This window comes from Spea bombifrons, chromosome 1, assembly GCF_027358695.1.
Source record: "Spea bombifrons isolate aSpeBom1 chromosome 1, aSpeBom1.2.pri, whole genome shotgun sequence".
Classification (NCBI taxonomy): Eukaryota; Metazoa; Chordata; class Amphibia; order Anura; family Pelobatidae; genus Spea; species Spea bombifrons.
The window spans coordinates 63,629,404-63,650,278 of NC_071087.1; the positions used below are offsets into that span (position 1 = coordinate 63,629,404).

The 20,875-nt window shown below is 40.4% G+C and overlaps 2 protein-coding genes across 2 annotated transcripts in view; one reads left to right on the top strand and one right to left on the bottom strand.

The window, feature by feature from the left end:
* Positions 1 to 1,926, top strand: part of LOC128490660 (solute carrier family 12 member 2-like) — a 60,949-nt gene extending 59,023 nt beyond the window's left edge. The window contains exons 24-25 of the mRNA XM_053462649.1: positions 871 to 938; positions 1,558 to 1,926. Of these exons, the coding sequence (XP_053318624.1) occupies positions 871 to 938; positions 1,558 to 1,693 (204 nt within the window). The 3' untranslated portion in view covers positions 1,694 to 1,926. The remainder of the gene's footprint in view (positions 1 to 870; positions 939 to 1,557) is intronic.
* Positions 1,927 to 3,677: 1,751 nt separating this feature from the next.
* Positions 3,678 to 20,875, bottom strand: part of LOC128490651 (fibrillin-2-like) — an 82,906-nt gene continuing 65,708 nt past the window's right edge. The window contains exons 48-66 of the mRNA XM_053462637.1: positions 20,743 to 20,862; positions 20,157 to 20,282; positions 19,474 to 19,626; positions 18,872 to 18,937; positions 18,623 to 18,748; positions 18,084 to 18,203; positions 17,731 to 17,850; positions 17,424 to 17,555; positions 17,014 to 17,139; positions 14,123 to 14,329; positions 13,767 to 13,892; positions 12,952 to 13,074; positions 12,487 to 12,603; positions 12,252 to 12,380; positions 11,856 to 11,975; positions 10,803 to 11,034; positions 6,826 to 6,991; positions 5,352 to 6,656; positions 3,678 to 5,302 (exon numbers count right to left, since the gene is read on the bottom strand). Coding sequence (XP_053318612.1) covers positions 6,282 to 6,656; positions 6,826 to 6,991; positions 10,803 to 11,034; positions 11,856 to 11,975; positions 12,252 to 12,380; positions 12,487 to 12,603; positions 12,952 to 13,074; positions 13,767 to 13,892; positions 14,123 to 14,329; positions 17,014 to 17,139; positions 17,424 to 17,555; positions 17,731 to 17,850; positions 18,084 to 18,203; positions 18,623 to 18,748; positions 18,872 to 18,937; positions 19,474 to 19,626; positions 20,157 to 20,282; positions 20,743 to 20,862 — 2,684 coding nt within the window. The 3' untranslated portion in view covers positions 3,678 to 5,302; positions 5,352 to 6,281. The remainder of the gene's footprint in view (positions 5,303 to 5,351; positions 6,657 to 6,825; positions 6,992 to 10,802; positions 11,035 to 11,855; positions 11,976 to 12,251; positions 12,381 to 12,486; positions 12,604 to 12,951; positions 13,075 to 13,766; positions 13,893 to 14,122; positions 14,330 to 17,013; positions 17,140 to 17,423; positions 17,556 to 17,730; positions 17,851 to 18,083; positions 18,204 to 18,622; positions 18,749 to 18,871; positions 18,938 to 19,473; positions 19,627 to 20,156; positions 20,283 to 20,742; positions 20,863 to 20,875) is intronic.

The window sequence follows — 20,875 nt, forward strand, 5'->3', positions numbered from 1 at the left end:
CAACCCAGGGTATTTCAACAAGAACATTAAGACACCTATTATGTTTTTTTTTGCGTCCATGTGCTTCTCTTTAGAAGTTTGGTGGAGCTGCTAATTGCTGACCATTATGTGGACCACAGTAATCTGGGCAATGTATTTGCTATTTGGAATGGAGCTACCATTTCTTCCAGAGGTGGCAATAGATATGTTTCCTGATAATTTCCCAAAATCATTTCAAAAGCTCTCCATTCACAACTTCTTTGCTACTAAACTCTTAATAGCTAGAAAGTGGATGTCCCCACACATCCCATCTATAACTGATATTAAATTGCTTATGGAACAACATAGGGACATGATGGAATAAATCTCACATTCAGTACACTTAATAACACTATTAAGTCCTATCACAGGGTATGGTCAATACGCTTGTTTTGCAGCTCATCGATAAAGTAATAACTCGAATATCTGAAAAATATATAACTTTGCCGACAATGAAAACTCCTGATAATGTCATCATTAAGAATGTTGTTTCTGTGGTAAGGTGAATGTCTAAGTTTTATTAATATTTTCTCCTTTGCTGTTTATACACTTTTACTTTATGTATTTATCATCTTAAATGCCACCATACTCATTTTCACTCATATATGTCATGCTACTTGTATGTTCAATGCAAAAATAACGTTGAAAGTTAAAAAAGAACAAAAAAATGTCTGAAAGCCCGTTATCTCTGCTTGCACGAAGATACAGGAGGAATTTAAACACAGCACAGTTGCCATAAAACCATTTTTTGTGAAGTACATGGTACATCATTGATTGCAAAAGGGTTAAGAGTTAATAAAAGGGCATATCTCAAATGTTATTTTTTTAGCTAATTGATGTCATTTTTCATAGACACAGCGTCAGATCCGGCTAAATGAACTTTTGCAGGAGCACTCCTTGTCTGCCAATCTTATTGTTGTGTAAGTAGCAACAAATAACAGTAACAGTGTTGTTTCTTGATACCTAATACAATCATACTCTATGTGATTTAATATTGAAGAACAAATCTCTTGCTCTAGAATTTTTGATTAGTTTGGAGCTAATATTCTGGGGGGGGGGGATAGAATGTTGCATACTATTACAGCAGGTTAGTACTGCTGCAGTAGCAAAAAAAATATTCTTTAGTTTTGCCTTTGTTTGTGCAAGATTTATCTCTGCTAAGAACTACAACTCAAATATAATTGTATGCTTCTTTGCATATGGAAATGTGAATTGTATACACAGTATATTTTAGAGAGATTGATCTGACCCCAACTGAGTTATATATTATGTAAGATATCCCTTATGGAAACACATGATAGCTGGGTGGAGGAAGTTCTCAAGATATAGAGATCTTTGGCAATAGAGTATTGAGGAAAACATCAGACTGGGAATGCCTTTAAACAGGCAGTACTGTCCCTTTTCCCTCTTTCAACTTACTTTACCTAGCTGGTGCCCTTCCTTTAATTTCTCTCTACCCCACGCACAAAAGATTGTCTTCCAAATGCATAGAAAGAGGCATATTATATGATAAAACATGCTTATCTTCTTATCTTGTAGGACAATGCCAGTTGCAAGGAAAGGAGCAGTATCAAATGCCTTATATATGGCCTGGCTAGAAATCCTTTCCAAGGACCTGCCACCTGTCTTGTTAATCCGGGGCAATCAACAAAGTGTCTTAACCTTCTATTCCTAATTGTTGATGTTGGTTAGTTGGTGCCCAGAGAACTGGGAAAAACATCAGGTTCAGCATCATATTTGATATGTATTTATTACTAGTGTTCCCTTAAGTGCCCAAATTATTATTTTTTTGCAAAAAGTTACTATATCTTGAGTACTGACCTGAACTGTGCTATTTTGGATGAGATCAGGTTGATCCCTTTGCTACATCTCCTATTTTGCTCATAATAAAGCAATTTCATTTGCAAAGCTTTTCATTTGCTTTCTTGAATTTTGGTTTCCTTAACAATAATTTAATAAAGTTTGATAAATCTTGACCTTGACCTCTTTCTACTAAGTAGATTAATAACATAAGTAATTATTAAAGGGACACTTAAGCCATCATATGCACTTTAATGCATATGACAGGTGAGTAGTCCCTTTAATTTCCAGGGGGTAAATTTTGCAAATGAATGGGGGGATTTTGCATAATCCTCCAAATGCATTTGCCCTTTGCCTAAAAGGCATAAAACACTTTTATTTGTTTAAACAGAGCCCTCCTCACCTGTTTCTGTAAATAAAAATGTTTTGTTATTGGTAAACAATATCAGTGTCTCTAACTACCAGTATTTGAAATATTGTTTAACCCCTTAAGGACCAGGCTTTTAAAAAAAAAAGTGTACCCTTCTTGACCAGTGCTGTTTTAACACTTTTGTGGTGCTTGTGTTTAGCTGTAATTTTGTTCTCATTAACTGTACTCAAGTTATATATTGGTGTGGGAGGGGGAGGGTTCAGAACAAGGAGGGCTGTCTTCAGATTTTTTTTTATCATATCATCTAATTTTCTATTAAAAAAAATGATGAAAAACTGAAAAAAGCATTTTACTCACTTTTATTTGAAAAATCTTTCACCTAAAAAAAATACTAAAATTTATGTTTTAGGGCAATGAGTACAAGTAGCATTTTGTTTTTTCAAAACCATTTTTTCCAAATCTGGTCATTCTGCCCCCATGTGCTATTTCTGACAACTTTAGAGCTGGTCAATGCGATTTACCCCATCAAACCATATATTTTTGAAAACTAGACACCCCAAGCTATTTCAAATGCTGGTATTTTAACCCTTATTCTACTACCACCCTTTGTCACTTATTCTACTACCACCCTTTGTCAAACTTTGTGGTATTCATTTATGTTGTGTTTTTTATCACACAAATTGTACTTCAGGTGTGAATTTACAGCTCCTGATGCATGTGTTTGGGAGGTAAAGCACCACATTGGGAAGTGTGCATGTTGTAACTTGGAACTTGACATCTGGTTCTTCTGCCACCATGTCCTATTTGGGACATCTTTGAAGCCTGTCAGTTCAATTTACCTCATTAAATAATTTTTGAAAACAAGACACACCAGGGTATTTCAAATGCCGGTATTTTAACCCTTTCAATGCACTAATTTTACCACCAATTTTACTTATTGGCGGATATATATATATATTAAAACCCAGCGCCAATTAATGTGCACCAGCACTATCAAAGACTGGTGTACAATTCCCCAAAACACACTTGTGAAACAAATAGCCCAAATACAAAATATCTAATATATATTAGTGCTTAAAGTGCAATTAGTAAATAAATAGTAACCTGATTATATTTAAAAGACAATCTTAGTCTAGGGATTTATATGCCATATAGGAAAAAAAAAAAGAAAAACATACTGTACACTGTGTTATACAATATGTATTTTGTGTTTATAATGTTGTACTCACACGGAAAGTAGATATAATGGACGGAGAGGAATATATACCCCAAAGCACACTTTTTGTATTTTGTATTTTATATATATAGCTACCAATAGGTTAAAACGTTACATAATAAATTTCAGTTAGGCCCTAGCACTAACCATACCTTCTGAAATTGTCCCTCTGGTCATTTGAAAATTTGGGAGTAATGTTTAATGTCAGCATTCTAGGGAACTTAATAGAAATATATTTCTTTAAATTTGATAATACAAGATATGTAAAAAGGATATTTTTACCCAAAATAATTTTATTGTTGCTGTTGCTTCTGATACAAAAAACACATTTATGTAATGTTGTACAAAATTATTATGTGCCTAACAACAAACAGAACAAAACAAAATACAGCACACTGTTTGAAATGTAATATAAAAATGCATCAGACCACATTGGAAAGAAATAACATTTTGATAATTTTCCCCCTCCAGAAATAACACTTTTGGCTCAACACAAGACTGGACAAAAAGTAGCATTAGAAAAATGATATAATTTGTCATAGCACCGCTTAGTAACCGATTTTCATTTCACAATGTCTTATATTTCCAGAGCTAATTTTTTTTCAAGTTTGAATTTCGGCAAACATTACAGTATTCACACATATTATTAGGAAGTGGCTGTCCTCACAAATTAAAATAAAATCAAAACAAAAATGTATCAAATAAAATATATATATACTACAAGAATATGCACTTACAAAAAATAGCAACAGTTAACATTTGTGGTTATACATAAATATTTATTTTAAAAAAAAAACGGTTGTACAGTGCAGTAACCAAGCAGTTTCAAGCACTGAATGGGTGGTAGGAGCACCTTTTGTGGAATGAATATAACGTGGCATCAGGTAGTATTGTGTGTATTAGCTATTGTAGCACCATCCTTGTGTTTTCTTCCTCTTATGTTTTTTTTTAAGCAAAAGGAAAAAGTTGTGCTTCAAGAAGCAGTTTGAGCTAAGGAATAACAGGTTCCACATTATTGTAAAGATGAGATGTGAAGACAGCGGTACAATGAATTTGCATTGACAGTACAGAAGCTAAACCATAATTAAGCCACATAGCTGTTAGTTAATGAAAATACATACAACGGATTATAGTATAAAAGACTGGGCAGAAAAAAAATGTGTCCCTTCACAGGTGTTTGTTTAATTGTGATGGAAAGGGAATACTTAAACACCTGTGAGGTGTACATGAAATGGACAAAGATCAGCTTGTGAATAGATAAATTACTACTACTCACACGCACTGCCGATTTTCAGTTTAATTTGGAGGTAAGATATGACTCTATAAACAACTTCCAATAGGCTCTTAAAATTTCTTATTGACACTAAGCTGACTAATACATGTGGATGTCGGAGGTTTAGCTGTGGTTCTGTGCAGTTGGTGAAAAGCGAAAATCAGCATTGCAAATAATGCGCAACTATCCAGCAGAGAATCCATAGTACCATGCATGATGTTTGATGGTGCAAAGACCTTTTATTCATCCCCATTTCACTTTCAGTTATAACCAGGGGAACTTGGTTTAAAAAACAGCAACTGTATAGATTTTAAAGCATAATGGGTAATGTGCAACTTATTTAGGTTAGTGAGATGCAGGTTTTGATTCTTTTGTGGCCAGTGTTGTATAACCAAGCTAGACAAACCATTGTACAGATATGCCTTATAATATACACATACCTGGTGGGCACAGGTTGGGGTGTTGCACCATGTTCCTATATATTTACTTATTTGGTTGTTCATTGCTAATTGGTGTGGCAATTCCTTGTCGACCAGATCCCCAATAGCTATTGGCGTTATTTTGTGTGCGCATTTGGCTTGTATGTGCTCATGCTCATGTATGTATGTAAGTATTTTCCATATCTCTGTGTATTTTACCAAAAAAAGATCCCTTAGTCATGTAAGCTGGAACACATAATGGAAAATGTGATCTCATAATGATCAGATCATTCAAACTATAAATGGCATCTTCAACAAAAGAGAATTGGCATATCCATAAGATGTCTTAGACAAATATTTTCAATCCCCAGGACTCAATTCAACCATGAGGACCATTTCTTTTTTCCCCATGATCAATGTCAACAGTACAAACATGCAGTTATTTTAAAAAGAAGAAATATAATGGGCTTCTGAGTAAACATAGTAAAAAAAATGTCCAAACATAAATTTAACCCCTTAATGACAAAGTGCATTGTTTTCAATGGGTTTAGGGACCGTCCATTGTCCTTAAGGGGTTAAGAATATTTTTCTCTGATGCCTACAGGAGCACCTCTATGGAGATTAAGTTGGTACACATCAATAGAAGACTCCTTTTTCAGTAAATGTGTACTAAATTATCTAAAACACCATGTCGTATAAACAGTTCCTGCAGCTTGGTTCTGTTATCTGCCACTGATTTTTGGTTTAAAATGGGCCTGTGTCATTTTAAAGGCAAGGGCTGTGATAGCTTCTTAAGCTTGCTTCCTCCTTAAAGGTGGTAGGTGCTTGCAGTGAGTATATATTTAGAGAACTACAGGTTCTGACCCACTCTTCATGTATAGCCTTGGAAGCCCAATGCATCGTTACCCATTGTACTTTTTACTACCACCAGCGGTTTCTTTATCTTTTAGCCCCAAATCCAAATTGTATTTTTGTATAACAAAGATGCTATGAATAAGAATTCCCAAAAATATATGAACATTGGTCCCTGTTGGACTCGTATTCCACATTTCCCATCAAACATACGCCTTTAGTGCTAAGGTTCTGACACAAAAGCTTGCTAATTAAACACAAGACAGAAGAAGACTCTATAAATTTATAGTTCAGATCTTGTGAAGGTCATATGAGGAATGCTTGTTTATGCTGTTAATAAAGATGGATTTTAAGTTTCATCTTAAGTGCCTGGCCTATTTCTCCGCTGAGGTAGTTGAGGTCCTTCTCATCCTCTAATTTCTGCAATTCCTTCTTGCGGTACAGAGGCACACTAGCAATCTCCAAATTGTAAGTGCCAGCTGTCACCTTTTTGCGAACCAGGTGAAGATAGCTGAGGCCGTCCTTATGGTGGATGCGGAAAAGTCCATCCTCATTGCCCTGGGAGATGATATAACGCACATGGTTCTCCAAAGGTTCCAGGGCTGGGATTAGCTCCAGTATGTGCTGCTTGTTGCCCAGGTCAGAGATGTTTAGTGTCATGGTGAGTGGAGCATCTATATCCACACTAGCCAGACTGATGTAATGATCCTATAACGAAGAACAGTGAAGGTCACAAATGTTTGTACAAAATCACATACATTTTAGTGATGCAACTTAGAATAACCATACAATTCCCACACTTTTGACTAAGTGTGACAAAATGATATAGCATTGGTGCCACTTCTAAACACACACAGGTGAAGGAGTTAAATCTTACCTCATGCCTAGTTGAGTTGGTGCTACGCCTCTGTCTTCCTCTCTTTGGATACCCATTGATTTTACATTCATAGCAGTTCTCTGGGGACAGAATGTTTTCCTCGTCCTCCTCAATTGGAGCTGGGAGGTACCCACCATTTCCAAAGCCCAGGCCAGATACACAATGCCTAAAAAGACATATTATGCAATGTTTCAACATCCTCAGTTACCATCCATATAACTCATTTATAGTCTTTTCATTTCCATACTACCCCATTTGTTAAAAGAATTGTAAAACCTATTACAAATAGATACATAGTTAATTAAGTTCAACCATTCCACAAACCCATATTAGTGGACCTAGAAGGAGGGAAGAAAAACCCACTGAGACTGTAATGTCCACTCAAAGTGGAAAAAAACCCTTCTTGATGCCAAGGCAGTCGGACTCACTCTAGATCAAAATTACCTTATCTACCTTTACTCATGATAACCATGTATGGATTTCACATCTAGAAAAACATCCAAATGTTTTTTTTAATATATTGATTGAATTGGTCTAAACAACTTCAGATGGCAAATACCAATTCAAAAGAAATTCCAACGTAACAGTAAAGTAACCTTCTCTATGTTTAAGATGAATACTCCCACTTGTTATCTAAAAGGTACTATTTATAAAGAGATCCCCACAAATATGCCTGTGCTCCAGAGAAAACAATCCCAATTTGGTCAGCCTTTCTTCATAGCTGAAATGTTTCATTCTTTTAATCATTTTTGTAGCCCTCTAACCTCTTTCTATCTCCAGTATGTCTTTTTTTTTGTACTGTGCCCAAAACGGCATTGTATATTGTAGATGCAGTCGTACATATGACGTATAAAGAGGAAAAATCATGGTTCTATCTCTTCCCCTTTTAATACATGCAGGGCCGGACTGGCCCACCGGGATACCGGGAAATTTCCCGGTGGGCCGGAAGGTCCGTGGGCTGGGCGGCCGGCACACTTACCTTGAAGACAGCCGCTGAGCTGCCCCCAGGCTACCCGAAATCTAATCAAAGCGGCCGCTGGGTGCTGATGCGGCCGGCCGGCATCAGCACCCAGCAGCCGTGTACGATGGCCGTCTGGTGATGGGAGCAGTGTGAGGGGTGAAAGCTCCGCCCCCTCGCACTGACCTTTCACCCCTCACGCTGCTCCCATCACTATGCGGCCATCAGACTGCTGGGAATGTAATCTAAACGGCCGGTGCGTGCTGATGCTGCCGGCCGCCTCTGCTTTAATACTTTTTTTTTTTACTTTATATGGCAAGCCGATCCAGCTTACCATATAAATAAAAAAAAGTGTTAAAGTAGCTCCGGCCGGCGGCATCAGCACGCACCGGCCGTTTAGATTTCATTCCCAGCAGTCTGATGGCTGCATAGTGATGGGAGCAGCGTGAGGTGGAAGCTCCGCCCCCTCGCACTGCTGCAGCACCGGATGTCAGGTCAGTGGACCTATCCTGGCTGTCAGCATAGAGGAGAACCGTGTGCAGCTACAAGGAAGTCAAGAGAAGTAGAAGGTGAGTAAAATAATGTATTTTTTGTACTGTATAATGTTTTTTGTATTTGTTAAAAACAAAAAAAATCGGCATGTGTGTGTATGTAAGTGTGTCCCCCTATATGCCACTCTGCCTCCAGAAATGCCTTATATCCCCCTATATGCCACTCTGTCCCATGATATGCCTTTTAACCCCCTATATGCCAGAGTTGCATATAGGGGTATAAGGCATTTCTGGATGCAGAGTGACACATAGGGGGTCAAAAGGCATATCTGGAGGCAGAGTGGCATAAAGGGGGTTAAAAGGTATATCATGGGGCAGAGGAACATATAGGAGGGTATAAAGCATATCGGGGAGGCAGAGTGGCATATAGGGGGCATAAGGCTTTTCTGGAGGCAGAGTGCCCCATGATATGCCTTTTAACCCCCTTCATGCCACTCTGCCTCCAGAAATGCCTTATACCCCCTATATGCCACTCTGTCCCATGATATGCCTTTTAACCCCCTAAATGGCAGAGTGGCATATAGGGGGTTAGAAGGCATATCATGGGACAGAGTGGCATATAGGAGGGTTGAGGCATATCAGGGAGGCAGAGTGGCATATAGAGGGGTATAAGGCTTTTCTGGAGGCAGGGTGCCCCATGATATGCCTTTTCACCCCCTTTATGCCACTCTGCCTCCAGAAATGCCTTATACCCCCATATATGCCACTCTGTCTGATTATATGCCAGAGTGGCATATAGGGGTATAAGGCATTTCTGGATGCAGAGTGACATATAGGGGGTCAACGGCATATCTGGAGGCAGAGTGGCATAAAGGGAGTTAAAAGGGATGTCATGGGGCAGAGGGGCATATAGGAGGGTATAAAGCATATTGGGGAGGCAGCGTGGCATATAGGGGGCATAAGGCTTTTCTGTAGGCAGGGTGCCCCATGATATGCCTTTTAACCCCCTTCATGCCACTCTGCCTCCAGAAATGCCTTATACCCCCCTATATGCCACTCTGTCCCATGATATGCCTTTTAACCCCCTATATGGCAGAGTGGCATATAGGAGGTTAGAAGGCATATCATGGGACAGAGTGGCATATAGGGGTATAAGGCATTTCTGGATGCAGAGTGACATATAGGGGGTCAAAAGACATATCTGGAGGTGGAGTGGCAAAAAGGGGGTTAAAAGGCATATCACGGGGCAGAGGGGCATATCAGGGAGGCAGAGTGGCAAATGGGGGGTATAAGGCATTTCTGGAGGCAGAGTGACATAGGGAGTAAAAGGCGTTTCTGGAGGCAGAGTGGCATATAGGGGATTAAAAGGCATATCATGGGGCAGAGTGGCATATAGGAGGGTATAAAGCATATCAGGGAGGCAGAGTGGCATATAGGGGGGCATAAGGCTTTTCTGGAGGCAGAGTGTCCCATGATATGCCTTTTAACCCCCTTCATGCCACTCTGCCTCCAGGAATGCCTTATACCCACTATATGCCACTCTGTCCCATGATATGCCTTTTAACCCCCTATATGGCATATAGGGTGGTATATAGGGGGTATAAGGCATTTCTGGCGGCAGAGTGGCATAAAGGGGGTTAGAAGGCATATCATGGGACAGAGTGGCATATAGGGGGTATAAGGCTTTTCTGGAGGCAGAGTGGCATATAGGGGGTTAGAAGGCATATCAGGGGGCAGAGTGGCAAGCCTGGGGGCAGAGGTGCATAACTCGGGGGTAGGTTGTCAAATGAAAGGAAATAAAAACCAAACCTGTCTCAATCATAGCTTTTATTAAATATGGAAAAAACAGTCTACATGAATTAATAAAGAAATAAAAGTTTCTTACCAGAATATCGTGAAGAATAATGTGATCAGTGTTTTGTTCCACTGAATAAAATGGAACTCTTTCATCTAAAAATGTTCGCAGTAGTAAATGTTTTGATCCCATTCTGTGTAATGTATTTCATTTATTAGGGCCTTTTAACACTTTTGCTTTCTGGCATTTTAATACAAATAATGAGATAAAAAGAATGGCACATAGTGTGACTCGGGTGTGTATAAGGGGTGCGTGTGGGTATAAGAGCTTCACCATGAGATAAACTATATGGGGCTGGTCTCCAAATTTTTCCAGGGCTGCTTTTCAGTCCCAGTCCGGCCCTGAATACATGCCAGCGTCTTACTTGCCTTAGCAACAGCTGCCTGAGATTGTTCACACTGCACATTATATTGTCAATAAGTACACCCAAATCAATTTTTATAGAGGTTTTAGCTAACACACAACCAACAATGAAGTTGGTAACATGCATTACAGCACTTCAAACCATTTGGGAACTGCATTAATACAGGTGAAATATTAACGCTCTGCCTAATATTATAGTGTTGTATAGTCTAATATCTGTTGAACATTTTTTTGCCCCTACAATAAAGCCACCTACCCATGTTGCACATGAGTACATAGAGTAGCATGTAGGTGTTGCATTGACACTCACCCTTGACCAGCTCGGAAGTATCCTCCAGGGCAGCCACACAAATAACCACCATCTGTGTTGGAGCATCCATAGCTACATGGGTTTCCTCCAGATGAGCACTCATTTACATCCTGACAACCACCGAATGACTGGTCAAAATCAAAGCCTGACGGGCAGACACACTTAAAGCTTCCCAAGGTGTTGTAGCAGGAGGCAGAGCCACAAGCAGACTGGCCGGCACACTCGTTTTCATCTGGCGAGAGAAGACAAGGTACTATCAGAGAATGCAAGATCTCAAAATCTATGATTTCACTGTTTATGATCCCAGCAGTCAGTCTAGCTAGAAGCTGAAAGGGACAACAGACCACACCATAAGCAATTTCTAGCAAGAGTTAACATATGTCTAACATCTGTAACAAGTGGTAAATTCACTAACCTCAAAACTTAGCAAATGCTAAGATCTTGAACAACTAATGCCACACTAGCAGGCGCTGGCTTACAATGGAACTGCAGTTCCCACCGTACAACATTTATTGTCTCTTGATACCTTTGAATGATCCAGGTGAACATTGTCATGCTAAGACTTTTCTTGGGCCATGTCAGCACTGAAATAACCTATACAATGTCGCTGCTGCAGTGTATTTCTAGTGTGTTAGCCAAGGAATAGGATTTGCAGTGGTTGGTGGTGCTTAACAAATTTGTGCCCTGAAGAATTGATAGGGAACATCTGTAATAGTGAGGTGGCTAATGAAACTAAGCTGCTTATGAATGTGATTTAGTGACATACTGATACATTATCTGAAAATGTAAAATACTGATTACACAAAACATATACTAATATAAACAGTAAAACATATAGTGACCAGTCCTTCTAGTTCCCCATGAATTTTAAATTGTTTGATTAAAATGAAAAGAACAAAAAATATATATATATTTGGTTTCTCTGGATAAACATTCTTTACCCTTTCCCTTCTTGAGTATAGGTATACAACATTATCAATGCTAAAGTCAATTTCGAAAATGACACAACCATGCTGTACTTTACAAGAGTTTTAGACACATGTCTCTACTCACCCACACACTGGTTCCACTGATAATGTTGCACGTAGCCCTGTGGACAACCACATCGGAATCCACCCAGGACATTCTGGCAGCCATGTTGACAGCGATGGTTTCCTTCGCACTCATCCACATCTAAGAGACAAAAAGTACTGAAGTCAGGATTGTTACAGGTACATAAATGTGGAACTATTTCAGATTTACACAAGTGCATATTGGCTGGAGACGGAGAAAAATATTTAAACAGGCGCACGTGGCGCTTAAAAACATTATAATTTAAATTTTCCTTTACTAAAATTGCATGAATGAATGTACATTTCAGGTAGGTTTAGCATAAATATTATCAGATGCATTACTACTACTACTACTACTACTACAGTGTGTCATCTTAATTGGTTGGTAGCCACTCACCTTCACAGTTGCTGCCAGCGCTGTCCAGGGAGAAACCTTTCTGACACTCACAGGTAAAGCTGCCCGGGTTGTTTTGACACATACCGCGAGATCCACACAGGTTGGGCTGGGCATTGCATTCATTGTTATCTGTAGGAAGAGATCAAGGTAACAAGATATGCTCATAAGCAATTCACTGGTCTATAATTTCTTTGTCTTAAATAAAAGACAGAAGAGCCAGTTAAAGTGGTCTTACCAATACATGAAGACTGGTGCTGGGTAAAGCCAGGAGGGCACTTGCAATTGAAGCTTCCAATTGTGTTGACACACAAGAACTGGCAGTTGTGCTGTTTTGTTGAGCATTCATCCAAATCTATGGAGTAATACAAATTAATAAAGTTAATAATTTGCTCCCCCTAAACTTCACACTAACTGTTTCGACCATCCTCGTCAATTTATCTGACTCCTTCAGTTGTTGGTCCATATATTCAGCCCATTTAAAACCACAAATCCCTATATGTCCTTCATATTTCAAATGCAGCAATAGCCCCAAAATGATACTATAGCATCTGTTTGTCTACAAATGAATTACTCCATAGCAGATTCTGTACTTGCTCCTACAAACTTTCAGAGTTACCCATATTTTGAGTTACCCACAAGCAGTGTGTAAGAAAATAAGCATTATATATATATATATATATATATATATATGTATACATACCTTTGCAAGTTTTGCCATCCTCTTGCAGAATGTAACCCCTAGGACAAGAGCACTGGTAGCTTCCTTCTGTGTTTTTGCAGATAAAGTTGCACGGCTTGGGAGACTGGGCACATTCATCCAGATCTGCATCATAAAAGCAAAGGTAATGATTATGTCTTCTATGTTTGTTAGTTTGCATAATATATTCCACAAACAAGCGGTAGTGTCTTAACCTGCAATGATGAGCCCAATCCTTCACTAAACGATAACAGGGAGATTAACAATGGGCCAAATAGGGCATTTGCTCCAGGGCCCATGGTTGCAATGCCCCCCCTCCCCCATTTGCTGCTTGCTTGCTGTAGTTTAATTTATGTATTTGTATGCTCTGCACAGAAAGAATACAGTTCTGGGTTGTTGTTCTGGGTTATGGTGAAGATCACTTGATGCATGGGGCCCCTCTCCTGCACCAGGGGCATTTGCGGAAACAAAGACTCCATTGTGGGCTTATGATCTGCGATATCAGAGTGGTTTTCCTGCTTTAAGTCATGTGACAGGATGTGCCAACATGAAGACTATAGGACATCTCTAAGTGACTCCAAGCTTCTGAAAATGAGTGTGTCCAGGGGAATATCCCTAATGAATGCATGTGGTTGTATGAATGTAAAGATTTACTTTTATAATGATTATATGACAGGTAATTTGTTATTTGTGAACATTCAGGCAGCTTTAAACAAACACTGGTATTTTAAGTATTTTCTTTCTGAAAAGGTTACCTATGTCTAAACACATGGAGAAATTGGATTTCCATAGGGTACCAGCTCCCATTGTCCACTTACCCACACAGGTTGTCCCAGTGATGTCTGTAGTATATCCCAGCTTGCAGTGACAGCGGAATGAACCAATGGTGTTTATGCACTGACCATTCTTGCAAAGGTTAGGCAGAACTTTGCACTCGTCAATATCTGAGGAGGGAGAAGTGAAGGACTGAGGAAAAAAATTCTATTGTATATATAAAGTTCTGTACAGGAGTAAAAGTGTCTGTGCTTAATCTACACAGACCAACAGTGTCTGTTAAAATATCCTACATGTAAGACACATCTGTGATTTTTATGGGAGATTCTAGTACCAAGTTATTTGTATTGCGAATGAGAACTCTTGGTGGGCTAATGGTGTTGTGACATGGTTATTTTACCTCTTCCATCTGTGGTGTAACCAGGCCCGTGTGGACACATCTTCTTGTAGGGGCCAGTCCCAGGCAGAGGGCAAAGTTCACACTGATTTCCCCATCCTCGTCCACTGTTACAGCAGCACTCTGACTTGGTCACCATGTTGCGGTTAGTGGAGGACAGCTGGCACATTGTTTGGAGGACTTCAGTGAAACAGAAGCCCTGTCGTGTGTCTGGAGAAGAGGGGTGGAGAAACATTATGTCTAGTTGCGAATTACATTCAGCACAACACAAATTTGTACTAAACCCCATGGCTACATTAACATAAACATTAAGTTACGGCCACTACTACAAGCAGTATGGTTGATTGTGGAGTAAAATGTCTCTAAAGCAAGAACATTGCAGGTGTCAACATTCAAAAGGCGAGCTGGAATATGCAAAGTAATAACAATGATACATGAACCCTGTCCATTCAGCTATACAATCTGCTATACCTCTTCTGTGATTCCTTAAAATTCATTCCATTTAACAAACACATGTGGGCGATTTATTAGTGCGTGCTACCAGGCCCGGACTGGCCATCGGGCACACCGGGCATTTGCCCGGTGGGCCGGGCCACGGCAGGGCCGCACTGACTTAGGGGCTGATGGAGCTGTAGCTCCAGGCCCCTACCCTACCTACGGCCGCATTAACGCAGGGCATAAGGGGCACCTGCCCCTTAAGCCCGCCGCAACTGCGACCGGGTCCGCCACTCTAAGGGGCCGGGAAGTCCCCACCAAGGCCGGCCTTACGGGTCTGCGGCCGCACAGAGTTTAAATTAAAACATCGGGGTTTTTTTTTAACTTTATTTAACATCCTCCATGTTAAATAAAGTTTTTTTAAGTTGAAAAAAAAAACCCCGATGTTTTAATTTAAACCCTGTACGGCCGCAGACCCCTAAGGCCGGCCCTGGTGGGGGCTTCCCGGCCCCTTAGGGCAGGGCCGACCTTTGGGGTGTGCGACCACCCTCCAGGGGGCGGCGGCGGGGGGCGGTCCGCACTGGGTGCCGCCAACTTGCGGCACCCGGCACCCCTCCAGTGACGGACAGTAATGTCCGCCGCTGGAGGAGCAGGCTCGCAAGGGAGCGGTATCAGAGGTCTTTGACAGACCTCCGGTTCCCTTGAGTGATTTTAAGCCGGGTTCAACCCGGCTTAAAATCACTCAAGGGAGCCGGAGGTCTGTTAAAGACCTCCGATACCGCTCCCTTGTGATCCACGCGGCAACAGCTGCTGTGCGCCGGGGTTTGTTGTCAGATCCCGGCGCACAGCACTGAAGCCGCGCCCACCGCTGTCCGTGCCCTCTGACCCGGAAGAAGACAGAGAAGACAGAAGAACTGAAGAAGAGGAAAAGAAGCTGAAAGAAGAAAGGAAAGGTAGGAAAGCATTAAGTGAGAGTGGATTGGTGTATATGTGTGGCTTGGTGTATATGTGTGGATTGGTATATGTGTGTGGATTGGTATATGTGTGTGGATTGGTATATGTGTGTGGATTGGTATACGTGTGGATTGGTATACGTGTGGATTAGTGTATGTGTGTGGATTGGTATATATGTGTGGATTGGTATATATGTGTGGATTGATGTACGTGTGGATTAGTGTATGTGTGTGGATTGGTATATGTGTGTGGATTGGTATGTGTGAGGATTGGTGTATATGTGTGGATTGGTATGTGTGAGGATTGGTGTATATGTGTGGATTGGTATATATGTGTGGATTGGTATATATGTGTGGATTGGTATATATGTGTGGATTGGTGTATATGTGTGTGGATTGGTGTATATGTGTGTGGATTGGTGTATATGTGTGTGGATTGGTGTATATGTGTGTGTGGATTGGTATATGTGTGTGGATTGGTGTATATATGTGTGGATTGGTATATGTGTGTGGATTGGTGTATATATGTGTGGATTGGTATGTGTGTGGATTGGTATATACGTGTGGATTGGTATATACGTGTGGATTGGTAAGTGTGTGAGAGTGATGGGTGTTATGCTGTACCATTTCCAATGTCTTTTTTCATGATCTAATTATGCTCTAAAAGTACATCATAACTCCCATCACTCTATACTGTTCCATACAGTGGCAGAGCTGGGAGACAGAGGCCTTGCACCCCCACCGCAGGACTCCTGAAAGGTAAGTGAACTTCAAAGAGGGAGAGGGTAGATAGTTAGGAGGGGGTAGTTGCGGCGGGCTTAAGGGGCTCTGTGTTAATGCGGCCATATAGTACCAGTCAGTCCGGTCCTGAGTGGGCCTATTTTAAGGTGGGGGCCTGGAGCTGCAGCTCCATCAGCCCCTAAGTCAATCCTGCCCTGCCACAGGCGCGGTCGCAGTTGCTGCTTGCTCCGGCAACAAGGTAAGTAGGGTGAGGGAGGGGGGTGCAGTGAGAAGGGGCAGAGGGGGGTTAGATAGTGAGAAAGGGGGAGGGGATAGATAAAGGCGCTACATATTGAGAAGTGGGGAAGGGGGTTACATAGTGAAAAGGGGCAGATAAGATGAAGAGAGGGGGTAGTGTGAATGCGTATGAGAATGAATGAATAAATGTGTGGATGAATTGTGTGAATGCGTATGACAATTAATGAATTCATGTGAGGATGAATTGCTTGAATGATTTGTGAGACTGCATTAATGAATGTGTTAATGATTTGTGTGAATGATTAAATGCAAAGGTGGCACATGAAGGGTGGGCTTTAACAATAAATAAATAAATAAATAAATATGGGCTGCTCAGGCTTAAATGCCCGGGCCTATTTTTTGTCCCAGTCCGGGCCTGCGTGCTACAAATAACATCTTTTAGATTAATTTCATGGCTTGTGTATGAAAGAAATGCTTCTTGCACATTTACATGGTGTAGTATTAGGATATCCAGAAGGGTTTACTCACCCAAACACTCTGTTCCAGAAGCGCTGACCTGGAACCCATCATTGCATTCACATCTATAACTTCCAATGTTATTGACACAGCGGCCATTGGGACAAATATTTGGTTTTGTACGGCACTCGTTTTCATCTGGAACAAAAAAAAAGGAGGAGCCACTCAATAAAAGAAATGTATTTCTTAATGTTACGTATTTTTTCTATTTAATAGGATTTCCTCTTAAGGGTGTGCAGCCAGTCATGTTTACATGACTCTCCATACTGTACAGCATTCTAATTGTGATATATTATCACGGTATATACAATTAAACAGAAAAAAGATATAGACACACAAAAAGATACCCACATACTGATAAAAACATGCACACGTTTGCACTACAAGAAATCGTTGTTTGGCCATCGATGACTGATACCTACCCATACATCCTTCTCCATCTGGTCGCCTTTGCATGCCTGGTGGGCATATGCACATGAAAGTACCAATGAGATTCTTACACATCATGCCACGGGATTCACAGTCATGTAGACCTTCTGCACATTCATCCAAATCTGGAACAAAAAGGTGTGGCACACGATACCATTAGTATTTTAACAGTGACGAGGTATAGATGCTATGTGTATAGCCATGTGATGAAATAGTTTGGATGCACTGATGGGTGCATAAAAACAGCCAAAAATGGAAATATATGACAGACAAGAAACTAACCAGAACTTAAGTTCCTACCTTTGCACATCCTGCGGTCCTCTCTCAGAGTGTATCCTGAAGGACAGGTACACTCATACGAGCCAAATGTGTTTATACAACGGAAGGCACAAAGCAGGGGATTTGTGCACTCATTGATATCTGGGGGAAAAATACATCACATTGTATAAATAGTGGTTACGCCAGGGATAAACAATAGATTCACGATTCAGGATTTTTTTAATGTCCATTTTCTGGGCAAAAGTAGCAAAAGCTTGAGAAGGACTTCTTTTTCTCTTTATCTAGATCAGCAGCTGAATTATTTTGTAGAAGTCAACTGAATTGCTATAAGTGTAGCTGAACGCTGGTTTGCAGGTCATTTCGGAGGCTCTTACCTTCACAAGTCATCATTGGACCTGGTTCAAAACCTTCATCGCAGGCACATTCAAAGCCTCCGACCACGTTAGTGCAGGTTCCATTTCCACACGGGTTCCCGATAGAGCATTCATCCGTATCTGTAAATATTTGACATATATTTTAAGCCTGCACCTTTAAACCGGTTTGCCTAACTGCTGTGCCATGCAGCAATCTTGACTTAAAGAACCAATACTTTTGTCATCAGTTTCTTTTAGCTGCCTGGAAAAAAAAACTTAAGCCTTGGTCTTATTACACTGGTGCTGATGGTGGCAACAACCAGAAGCTATGAACAAACAAACCAAAGTAAAATACATTTTAGCCTTAAACTATTTGTTTTTGGTGAATCTACTGAGACAAACAGTTTCCTGAATATTATCTGTGGTCTCTCAATAGTTTTTGGGTGGAAGCAACATATTTTTTTCCATGTGATCTTTGCCACCACTAAAACTAAAATATGTTATTCTTCCAGTAAAGCTTCTCTCCCATCACATTTCTGCTTCTATGTGATTTTACTCACCAACACAGTTTACTGCTGTGAAATCCAGACTATATCCGAAGGGACATTCACAACGGAAAGAGCCATCAGTGTTAATACAGACACCGTTGCCGCAGATTCCAGGATTCCCAGCACATTCATTTACATCTAGAGAAAACCCAGTGAAGATGATTACAATAATTATGAAAAATGCATGAATTAACATGCGCATACTTTCTGTATATGCAAAGAAAAAACAACACTAAAATAGTGAACAAAATTCTCACTTACCTTCTCTGGTATCTCCTATGCCAGGGATGGCTCCATGGCCGTACGGACACAGTTCCTGGAAAGCCACTAGAAAACAAATAGGTATAGCATGTAAATCCTACGCAGGGTGGACAAGTAGTTGTTATGTACCTACTACACATGAAGTACATGTAATGACAGCTGCAGAACTATAAGGATTGTGAAAGATGTAGCAGGGAACAAACCATAAGTGTCTCCTCTCAATATATCTTTTTTTTTGCAGATTTAACAGAAGGGAAGTTTGATATCTGGGCCTCTCAAAGCACACGTTTCTCTACCCTTCAATCCTTATCAGTAAGGGCAAGCACTGTTATGACATTAAATCCAATTGCCCTCAATTAAATACACTACCCCAAAACGTTTGTGACACATGGCCCTAGTTATGATACTGTCCTTCAGTTGACAGCCCACAACCTTAGATCCTGAACATGGTCATTGTCATTATGCCTCATTTTTGACCATTTAAACCTTTAAATGTGTGACAATGGACATTAGTAAACTAAATGTGGGTTCTATGTGGAACAGCTACACTTAACTATTATTTCAGACCCTTTTCTCCCATCCTTCTTCCATCCCATCCTTACCACTTCCTTCAGTGGGGCACAGCTCACAAGGATCTCCCCAGCCTTCTCCTGGCATCTTGCTGCAGCAACACAGTGCTTTAGTGGTGTTGAAGGCTTTTGGAACAGAGCACTTTCCATTGTCAAACTGAGTAAAGCAGAAGCTCTGACGAGTGTCTGGGGACAGAAATACCATGCTGTCATGTAAAATATGTTTAGAGGGACAGTACACAAATAGAACCCCATCCAGAAAATAAAGACACAGTCTGGCAACAACTGGGGTCAATTTTAATGCAAAGAAAGGTATAAACATAAAAATAGATGATTAAAAAGGAGGAGTACATACAAGGACGTATAAAAATGAGGGAAAGAAAGAGATGAAAACAACCTAAATGTATGAGCTAAAGCCACACAGATTGGAGAGAAATAATGAGAAAATAAGGAAACAAAGGCAGACAATCAGAGACTGCTAGACTAACAATTGGGTCTGAAGAAGATGAAGAGGAAAGTGTAATCCAGCATCCGTTACAGAAAGTATGAGCTAAAGGCACATTAATCAGGGAGAATACGGTAGAAAATTAGGCATCAATGGTGGGCAATTACATAGACTCCTAGACTAGCAGTTGGGTCTGAAGAACACAGAGAGATCAAAGTAGAGATGATGCCATATGTTGCCAAGTAGATAGTTAATTCTTTTGTTTACTCACCAAAACAGCGTCTACCATTATCGGACAGGACAAACCCTGGAGGACAGACGCACTGGAAGCTGCCAGGAGTATTTGTGCAAGTACCAAACAGGCAGATGTTGGGCTCTTCATCACATTCATTAATATCTGTAGGTGCGGAGCCAGATGTTATCACCTACAGTTCTCCCCGCGTTCTGTTCACTAATATCTTAGACATAAGCTTTGACTGACGGCCTTGTTAATTCTACAATTTTGTGTATAGTGCTAGCTATATTACGAACTGAGTAAATATGTTCCTGTTAATTTGAAAGGAGTAATTTTGCACATATCACAACACACAGATGAACTCAACAACTAGTGCATGGTTTTATTTTATTTTCAATGGTTTTATGTTATTATGAGCCCTATTCTTACAACAAGACTTAATCTACTACTTTACCTAAGGACATCAGCAGGTGTTAATGCACACAGCCCTAGTTATAATATAACCTTTTGGTGTTATTTTGCTCATACATAAATATGCCATATATATTTCCAAAGGATCTCTCGTGTTCATGGTTTGTAATGTTCCCCTGGCACAGCAGATGTCCAGCACAGTGACACTTACCTATGCAGTTGTCATTCTGGACCTCATATCCTGGTGGGCAGATACAACGGAAGGATCCCTCCAGGTTTTGGCAGGTTCCAGGAGCACAGGTACCAGGCAGACTGACACATTCATTGATATCTGAAGAAAAGAC